At 39.0% G+C, this 10,364-nt stretch overlaps 1 protein-coding gene across 1 annotated transcript; it reads left to right on the top strand.

The window, feature by feature from the left end:
- Positions 1-76: 76 nt before the first annotated feature.
- On the top strand, positions 77-9,531 carry LOC146466540 (WD repeat and coiled-coil-containing protein-like). Its single transcript, XM_085127292.1, has 6 exons — positions 77-815; positions 1,041-1,569; positions 3,114-3,669; positions 4,418-4,570; positions 5,411-5,545; positions 7,639-9,531. The coding sequence occupies exons 1-6, from the start codon at positions 310-312 to the stop codon at positions 7,761-7,763; spliced, it is 2,004 nt and encodes a 667-aa protein (XP_084983418.1). The 5' UTR covers positions 77-309; the 3' UTR covers positions 7,764-9,531.
- Positions 9,532-10,364: the final 833 nt, after the last annotated feature.

Genomic DNA, 10,364 nt, shown 5'->3' with positions numbered 1-10,364 from the left:
TCCACTAAAAATTCCCATTCTCATTCCCCATTCCCATTGTAAGAAACGAATCACCATGGTCATTGAAACTAATGAAACTGACGGTATCATCGTCCGGTTGAGCGGCACACTTTCAATCGAATGGCTTACCACCGATTCGGATGAACTTAACTTTTAACCGACCAAACTGAATGGATCATCGTTTGTTGGGCAATATGGAAAAAAGCTTGGAAAAAAAGCTACTTTGCATCACTTTGCAAGCAAAAGTTACATTTTTTTCGCAAAGTACCGATTGACATCACGCAGGCAGTGCATACTGGGATTTTCAATATGGCGGCAAAAAATGAACTGGGTAGTTGCAAGTTGCTTAGATCGAACGCGAATTATTTGCACCAAAGCCTCCGAACACGCGCCAGAAATGTGGCAGGCGTACAGTCTTGTGAGCTAGCATGGACTGATGGAGAAAGAGTGTGGTTATCGCCCATAGATTTCAATTCCAACCAAAGAGAAGCTACTCGTATCACTGCAAAGGAAGCTTGTTTAGTTGGTGAATTTGGGGAGTTTGTTGTTGGAGTTTCATGCAGTTTTGTTAACAAGGGATCCAGTGGCTACTATATTGCTGTTATTTTGAAAGAAAAGATCGTTATTTTGTTCAGAGAAATCGGAGAAGCTGTGGTTAAGCCCGTGAAGGAATACTTTACCGAATGCATACCACCAGGATGCGAGTGGCACCCAAGCCTTCCCGTTCTAGCTGTGCTGTCCAAATCATCGGCTGTGCTTCTGTGTTTTTCTGAAGAATTCGAGTGTACTGTAATCCCAATTCAGACCTCCCAAAGGTGATTGAAATTATTATTATTATTGAAATCAGTAACTTCATAAAGTTATGTACTTACTGTATGTGGTGCTGTTGGGTGCCATTCCAGTTGGTGTGAAAATGCTACTTTGATTTCTGTTAAAATGATGGATAAATTAAGTACTTGAAGATGTTCTTGGAAGATTTTCTGTACAACTGTATTCTTAGCACAACCTGATTCTAATTTTGAATTTTTATTTTCCTTCAGAAATTTACAAACTTGTTCATGGAGCGGTAATGATCTTGCTGTTGCAGTGGAGGACAATCTGTGTGTATTTACATGGAGAGACTTGATGGAACCATATCAGTTTACTTTTGATCAGTGGAGAAGTCTTGAATTGACTGGGAAAATAAAATATATTGTACCATGGCAAACTCGTTCATTTATAGTTGCCACAGAGCTTGCTTTGGACAAGTTATGTGCAAATAGTGAAATGAGTGGTGATCTGTTTGAAGTGAAAAATATTAACCATACTCGTCGAAATGGGCAAGATTTTTGTGGGGAGATTACAACTGAAAAGTCTGGTTCTGATTTGAATGCAGACGTCACCATTCTTACTAAAAAAGCTGACCAAGATGTCACTCCACTGTTAAAGTTTAAGCTAAGAAAACAACAGTTTGAAGCTCCAACAACTTTGGCACAGGTTATTGCAATATGTTGTGAGGAATCGCAACCCACAGATATATGTAGAACAAGCGTAGAAGGCCTTGTTTCTCCAGACTTGCTTTTATTTCAGGTTTGTATTATAGTTTAAGCTTGTTTCCTCTATTTGAAAGCACTAGGTTAATAACAGTTATCTTGAACAGTCGTTTAAAATACTGCCAGGGCTTTGGAATTGACATACTGGAAGGCCTTTAAACTCATCATATGCACAACCACTTCTTGTCTGTCGACACGTTTTTATTATTTTTATTTTTTCTTAATATGATTAACTTCTGACAGCAGAATAATTTTTCAAGAAAAGTTTACTGTTCATCTACATGGTCAAGTTTTTCTTGAAAATTTTGCATTTGACAGTTTTATAAAAAATTATTCTTGTGCGAACTGTCATTGTTTAAAACCTAGAGAGCCAAATTTTAACAAGTTGATTGAAAAGTTGTTTGCACACACATTTCATTAGTCAAAGAAATTGCTCAGAAAAACTTGCTTTTGTGGAAACAAATAGTTAGTTTTATCAACTGAGTTTATAAACTTAAACTTAAGGTAATTTGTACACCGTAAAGGGATTTGAGAGCTGACATTTAGAGTGTTAGCTCGAATCCAAATTGACGTAGGGATAGTGCTCAAAACATCAGCGCTTGAATCTCCTCAGGGTGGCCTAATTACCTAACCAACTCAGCTCACAAAACAAAATATTTCTTTCCTCTCCCCACCTGTGCAACACCACAGTTTCTTTTGAAACTAACCTCATTATCTATTGCATGTGTGGAACCAGCCTAAATGAAATGATGAGTTTCATATGTGTTGCTTCCAGGGTATATTACAGGATTCCCACAATTAAAAATGTAATAATTATTATATTTTTAGTTGTGGGAATCCTGCAATAAAATATTGTTATTGGCCTATAACTAAGTTGCGTAAGAGTGTCAAAGATGGTGTGCAAAATTTTGCTACTTAAGTGTACTGTGTTTCTGTATTTGTCGAGGAATTCCTTGCAGCACAGGCCCACCAAGATCTACAAAGTGGACCCAGTGGCTTGCATAATCCAATATCCAGAATAAACCTTGTGTTTGTAATTATTTTTCCTTGAAAAGTCCTTTGTGTAAAGATTATGGTTGCCACCCATCAAAGAGAAGGAATGCTTCCCTGGCTTTTCACTGACTGCGAGGCAATTTTCAAAACTTTCTGATTACTGATAAAGCTATGAAAATCAAGTGTCTAACAACTGCCTTTTGAAATGATGCTGCATGATGCACAAAATAGAAAGTTGTTTTTGGTCTTTATTCAGACCTATCAACAGCTGAAAATAAAATTCCTTGACTTTTCAGTGTCTTTAGAATTTCCAGGGCTGACTACAGACGAACTTTTCTTATTCTTGTGATCTTGAATAAAACCTGCTTTTCCGTTACTTTTCCCTGATGATGAATGGGTAACAAGTTTATTGATTTTAATTATTAACTGGGCAAATTATAATATAATAATATATACATTCATAAATGGTGCATTTCTGCAGCTCAATGCACCTTACAATAGTTGCCAATACATAGAAGATAAAAATAAGAACTCTATCTTATCATGTACAATAATAATTATCAATAAAGTGTTGTATTTTCTATACAGCCTATGACAAATACAGTTGTGGTAGGAAGCCATTCCAGCAGCAAACTGCATTGTTATAGTCTTCTTCGTTGCAATCTCCCTGGCAAAATGGAGTTCAAAGCAAAGGAAAAAATATTAGAACTGGATGCCAACACAAAGCCTAAGGGAATATGCCTAATTCCTGGACATTCAGACAACTTCATTACTTTACTTGGTAAAAGTAAGGAGTCATCCAACATGGCGGCATTTCCACCTTCGTCATCTACTGGACAATATGATGTGATTTTACAGTGTTTTAATGCCTCTGTTGATGAAGACATCATCAGGACATCATTGGAGAAATTTGATCACTCAGTAAGCGACAATCAGTGCTTTAACCAAGAGGCTGTTTTAAATAAAGGTGATGCAAGTGCTGTGTTTACAAACAGTGACTATTCACCTTCCTTAAGGCTTCCTGATGGAAGTGTCTTTAAGGGATTTGGCAAGACTGTGGAAACAGAGAAGACCTGTTTAATATCTGAATTGGACCTTACTGATGATTCAGAGCTCAAAGGGAACTCCAAAGAGAGTGTTAAAGGTACAGCAACATGAATTAACTTTTTGTTTTCAGCATTCTCTAATGGTCATTAATTTTATTTCATGACACACATACTGTAACAATTTGAATGAGGAATCAAAAAAGGCTATGTCACTGGGATTTTTAAATTTTTGGATCAAAACTGTGTTGAAAATGAACCTATTCTTTCCTTGTTCATGAAACACTCAGAACACCAAGAGAAAGATATTAAATAAGTCAAATTCTCAAGGGAAGAACAAATCATAATAAGTTTTCGTTGATTTTTCAGAGACACAAGGGTTTTGGATTTGGACTGTAACAGTTTACTACTACAGTAAGAATACAAAATGAACTTTTGGGTACTTTTTGTTTTCTTATGGAGGTGTGGTGGCATGGTGGTTAGTGCGTTGGTCTAACTCTTTCAAATTATCGGAGGGTCGGTGGTTTGAAGATGGGTTGGTCTCTTCATTGCTGTGTTGTTTCCTTAGACAAGAAACTTTGCTCCACATTGTCTTTCTACACCCAGGTGTAAAAACGGGTACCAGCGACATACTACAAGGGATAACCCTGCAATGGAGTAGCATCCTCCCTATCCAGGGATAAACTGGGCAAAAATGCTTTCTTATGTATTAGGAGGCATCGTCCATAAAATGAAGTGTCTGCAGTGATGTAGGTCCATTTACAAAGATTGAAATAATGAAAAGAAATTAATTCTTTGGGAAAATAGCTCTAATTATACATGTAATTTGTATCCTTACTGATTTTGTAGAAGACCACAGCAATTCGTTAAGAAACATTCAAGAGTTTCAAACAGCAATGACAGCAACTCTTTCACAGATAACTGAAAAGTTGTCTCAGCTTGAGAAAAGACTGAATGAAGTTGATTTAAAGCTCTCCTTGTATCCTTTACCAGATAATGCAGGTACATCATTATTTTGTGTACATTGAAAAATCCAACATACACTGCAGAGTTAACTCCCTTACCCATCATTTGAAACTTTAGTGTTAGCAGCACAACATTCATTTGTACCCTTCACATTCACACTGTTATCATCCACGACTTGCCACCCTATTATTTTGATTTGATCGTCTGTTACTCTATTGGTAGAGCAATGGACAATCAAATCTGGAGGTCTTGGGTTCAATCCCACCAAGGTTGGAGATTTTTTTCTCCGTGCGATCTCCGTTTTCTTTCCTAGGGCTAATGCTAATTGGAAATTCATAGGTTCACTTTAACACTTTAACATACACTGCAGAGTTAATTCTCTCGGATCCATCATTTTGTACATGATTGAGGATTGTTTGTTGGAATTACATTACTTGGCTTTATGGGCTTATGGCAGATTATAGATACAGGTTGTTTAACAATGAGCTGATTGCAGAAATTGAACACAAATATAACAGCAGAACTTTTTACTGGGTGCGATAGTGGGGTCCAATTAAGTTCCTACATGTATATCACTACCAATATTTTCCCCCAGTTAAATTGAATTGATTTATATTACTGCTGAATGATATCTGCAAATTTTCCAAGTAATTCCTCCCTTTGTAGCTTGTGCTAGTAACCATAGGGGTAGTGATGAGCTTAATATAGTCTTTTGCTTCAAAGATATCGAAACTGCATCTACCAGCTGTTTGACTGTCGGCCATCACATTTAATCCAAAAAAGTCATGACCCAAAGTTTGTTACAGATGAGTGTAACTACAAAAAACAAAAGAGCCACCTTAAAATATATAATTTTGTGTTATTTATTTTACTTAGAATTCGTCACTGTGGTGTGGACAGATGAGCTGACTGGAGCAGTGGAGCAAGACAATTTTCTTCTGGACAAGGGCCGGCTGAAGCTGAAGACAATACAGCACACATTCAGTGCTTCTCTCGTCAGGATATCGATTGGTAAGAAGAAGTATACCAGGGGTGACTAGATCAATTTAATCATGACTTCAAGAGCCTTGAGTAAATCAGATGCTTGCTGTCCAGTTAGGGGAGGGTTTTAAAGTTTTAATGAGATGCAAACCTTCTAGGAAAAGGATGGGTTTAATGAGATACAAGCTGTGTAAGTGTATGTAGTATTTCGAGTTTGAATATTTTATTATTGAAGAGTAAACTGTACTGTGCTCTGGTAGTACGTTGCCGTACGTGGCGTAACGGCAAGAAACGACTCTTGAGAATATGAATTGCGGCTGTGTTATTATTAATTTTTTTTATATGAATAGGCTTTACTTGGGGAGCAGGGATGGCGCAGTGGTGAGAGTACTCAACTCCCACCAATGTGGCCCGGGTTCGATTCCCGGACTCGGCGTCATATGTGGGTTGAGTTTGTTGTTGGCTCTCGTCTTTGCTCCGAGAGGTTTTTCTCCAAATATTCCGGTTTTCCCCTCTCCTCAAAGACCAACGCTTCTAAATTCCAATTCGATGCCCCAATTAGTGCTCTGCGCTAAAGACATTGACACTTAAATAAAGTGTTTTTTTTTTACTAATTCGCGATTTTCCAACTCGTAAATCTTGTGTAAGGTGTAATTCTCCACAAAACCTTGAATTTAGTCGTGTCACGTTGTTTTGCCGGCAAAGAAATGCACCAAAGAAATGTACCAAAGTTTTTAGCGCACGTGCTGAGTGCCATTTTTTGTTCATTAGAACTTTTGTCTTTTGAGTCAATTCACAGACGTTTGTGCACAGCTGGCTGGCATAAAACTGCACTTAGCCGGGAGAGTGCGTGTGTAGTTTATTTTCGAGCCAAAGGTTTCACGTGGATTCCCCCTGTCGGAGAAATTTTAGTACTCGTGCCTAGGTTTGACCGTGAGTTTGTCGTGGCCTTGCAGCGACACGACTTCTCCGCGGCAAGAATGGCACGCGATTTGAAGCCAACTTTGTTTTCAACGGAGACCTGTGTCTCAGTAAATGAACTTCTACGAGAATAAGTTGCTCGGAAAGGGCCGCAAATTATCCTTCTTGGCATATGGTTAGGCGGGTAAGCGTGCGCTTGAGTTTCAAGCGAATTTTAGCGAGATTTTCGAAGTGGTCTCCTCGATTCCCGGACTCGGCGTCATATGTGGGTTGAGTTTGTTGTTGGTTCTCGTCCTTGCTCCGAGAGGTTTTTCTCCGGGTACTCTAATTTCCCCTTCTCCTCAAAAACCAACACTTTTGGGTGCTTACCATTTACATGGAAAACCCGGAAATTCCAGTTGGAAAATCAAATGGTACGTATCATTCCATCTGGAGTATTTCTGAAACTATGGGCTTCTGGTCAAAGTGATACATTTTTATTGCTCCTTTTAGGATTTACAGCTGATGTTCACACGTTTTGCATGTTATCCATCTTCTGTTAAGACAAGCTAAATCATTTCGTATTTATGCCGAAAATTTCCGTCCGGGTGGTTTGCGTAAATGGTAAGCACACCTAAATTCCAATTCGATGTGGGAAGTGTCCCCAGTTAGTGCTCTGCCCTAAATACATTGGGCCAGTTGTTTAAACAGAGTCTGAACTGAACTGAACTGAGCATTTTATTTAAACACGATGGAGTATTCAGCAGAGCTGGTGGGGTCGTGTATTTACAGTCTAACTGAGGCCGCGGCTCAAGACAATCAGTGGGCCTTCAAATCTGTTTATAAGCGTTTATTTTAACTTGAAGTAGATAAATAGTTTTCTAGCCTGGGATACAGGCCTTCTTATTACCGTCAGCAGCAGACAATGTTTAGATATGACTTTTGGCAAAATTGAAAACGGCTTAGAACGTGGTTTTGTTAAACACCGTCTAAACTGTCTTTTAATAACTGACCCATTGACACTTGAATTGAGTGATTTATTTATTTTATCGCGGTCATATTTTCTCCCTGACATGTATAAACTAAAAAGAAAGGAACAGCAACAAAGTATAGTTTAGAAAAAGGAAGAATTATTTAATTTTTCACGCAAGGTACAAACCCCAAGTAAAGAACGTTGACAATTCTGATTATGATTTCATCGAGAGTTGTTGCTCTTTTTGCAGGTGACGTGCCTTGTATTGTGTCGTCTGGAGAGGGTGGATTCATCCCCCTCAGGTTTATAAGTGGCTCTACAGTTCAAATGTGTGGACACTCAAACATCATCAAAACTCTCAATAAGGAAATGTAAAGATCAGCCTTGGAGTGAAAATACTTTTGGAGACGGATAGTAAACAATACCAAACGCTCCGCCTGCTCGCCCTTAAAAGGTGTCAAGCTTAGATGGACTAAGAGGACATTATAACATTGTGTCTTGGAAAGACAGAATCCACACTAACTCGAACTGTTCGGTAACATAAACCTACGACCTGCTACCGTTAGGCCTCGTAGCTCTGTTGGTAGAGCAACGGTTGAACAAATCAGGAGGTTGTGGGGACAATTCCGGCCGCGGTCAAAAATTTGTTCAGGAACACATGCCAGTTCCCTCGGATTTTTTTGACTCAAGCATGACCCTCGAAAACTCAAGTTCCCATAACTCGAACCAAATCCCGAGTAATTTCCAGCAAGCTTGAGCTCAACACCTCAGCACATAGCTAATTTATCTCAATCAGGATCAGAGATGACAGAAAACGCTTTGTGGACTTTAGTTTTGTTGCAAATCCAGGTATGCAGTGTAATACGAGCAATGAAAGCTACAAATCTTGCAGTTATATGCTGTCAGGCGTTATACTGTATGTGCCTAGCTTTTTATCACACTTTTAACAAAGGAAACAAAATTCCTTCGTGTTTACCATTTCAGTGAAGTTGGTACGTGAAAATGTGAGGGGTTGAACTTCTGGATGGAGCGCATCATACCCAGTCTCTCAAGTCGTGTGTGTGTGGCGGGGGGCAGGGGGAAGGGTAAACGAAAAAAAGAAAATTATGGAGAAAGATCCCGTTGTTCCCCTCAATCATTCCAAATCGTACGTGGTGTAAATTATTAGAGCAACTGCTTCGTGTCATTAGATGGGATTGAAGTTTACGTTTAGCAAAGTAGATACCGTGTAACTAACTTTCTCAGGACTTTAGAGTTGTTATTTACTGCAGGGCTGTACATAGCGCGGGGGCAGAGGGGGCAGCTACCCCCGCCAGGAAAACTCAATTCAGTTTTTCTGACATAGTGTTTAAGTTTGCTGAGCTATTTCTTGTAGCTATACTGCTCCGAAATCACACGAAAATCGACTAATTTGACTGAAAAAATCTTCCTTCAATGTGAATTCCAAATAATTATTTTGGAAAATCTTTCGAGGTAAAAGCCAGTACGAGTTTTCTTATGAAAATAATGATTTTATAATTTGGGCTCGGCTTGTGGTATAGAATTTGGTGGGTAAATAAAGACTGACGCTACGCGACTCCCTGGCGCGTGTTTTAGTCTTTTTAAATCTAACTTACACGAGTATGTTTTTTCAGAGCTAAATTGGTCTTTAAAGGCCTACGCTACTCAAGTATTTGTAGCGGGTTTGGAGGATTTGATAGAGCCTTGGATTTAACCATCGTATGTTCAACATCACAGGCCATTTGTGCCTGATGAGTTTTGATTTCCTCTTAATCTGTGTGTTCAACGACGGTGTTTTTGATGCCACATAGGGCATTTCAGTTGGTTTGGCTCATTTAAGTGCGTGATAGTTTCAACTGTCTTTCTTATTGAGATATGGCAATGTTTGGTTCAAGCTAAACAAGGTGTTTATGCCCTAACTGATAAATCATGACAATTTAAGATTTAAGGCAAAAAGCATCAGTGTGTTTTGTCTCCTCTAAAGGTCAGTCTTAGAGGCAACTTTCTGTGTATGTGTGTAGGGGTGAAAACAAAAACGTCCAACTAGAAACCCTGTCTGTATACGGGTGTGCGGAGTTTGCCCCCTCAGACAAAAAATCCTACGTACGGCCCTGTACTGGTATCATTAAATTTAAAGATTTCAGCTTTGTTGTGTGCGAACTGCATTTGCTCTTCACGCCAATGTTGTCCCTGCTTGAAAAATCAACATTTTGCGCATTGATGAATTTATTACTTTTCTAAAGTTCACATCCGGATTTCAGTAATTCAGTTATTATTCTATCGAGAAACAGTTTTATGTGTCAGAAAATTGAAGAAAAAAACGTTTCCTGAGTCTTAATACTTTTTAAACTTTGCTTCTTTCGGTGTTCTAAACGGTGTGAATTAACTTGACTTGACTTAGGTTTGACGTGAAGTGCCTAGTTTCGTAATAAAAGGGACCTTACGAGTGCAAGACGGCCACACCAACGAAAACGTTGCCTTCTCCACAAAACCCCGCTTGAATTTGGTCATTCCGCGTTGTTGCTTTGCAGAGGCGGCAAAGAAATGTACCAAAACTTAAAACGCGCGTGCAGAGCCATTGTTTTTGCTCATCAAGCCTTTTGTTTTGTGGCGTTGTCGTTGTCGTCGCCGTCGTGTTTTCGTAAGGTCCTTAAAGACTCGATAGAAAACGCCAGTGTTGTCTTTGCTTGAACTCAGAACATTGTTTTTTTTTGCTGTTATAATGACTTCAAAGTGTCTATGCATCGTGAAGGAAACTTCCAACCCAACACAGCATCAAAGCGGTCAGTTGTATCTGGAGAAAAAATACCGCGATTGAAGAAGGAAGGAGGAATGACGATTAACTAAAGCAACTCTTGTGATAGCAACACTTTTCTCATTGTTCAAAATGACACTGAGGAAACCGTGTGCAACGGACTCCACGGCTTCAAAGCAGTCAGTCCGGTACTGAAAGAAAAAAAATTCTAAGATGAGAAA

This window comes from Pavona decussata, unplaced genomic scaffold (genome assembly GCF_977016875.1).
Source record: "Pavona decussata unplaced genomic scaffold, jaPavDecu1.1 SCAFFOLD_143, whole genome shotgun sequence".
NCBI lineage: Eukaryota > Metazoa > Cnidaria > Anthozoa > Scleractinia > Agariciidae > Pavona > Pavona decussata.
This window is presented reverse-complemented; position numbering and strand designations above follow the sequence as displayed.

Coding starts and splice junctions, on each gene's coding strand:
- LOC146466540 (XM_085127292.1), top strand. CDS start 310: ATGGCGGCAAAAAATGAACTGGGTAGTTGCAAGTTGCTTAGATCGAAC. Junction 816..1,040: donor CCAATTCAGACCTCCCAAAG/GTGATTGAAATT, acceptor ATTTTCCTTCAG/AAATTTACAAACTTGTTCAT. Junction 1,570..3,113: donor CAGACTTGCTTTTATTTCAG/GTTTGTATTATA, acceptor TTTTCTATACAG/CCTATGACAAATACAGTTGT.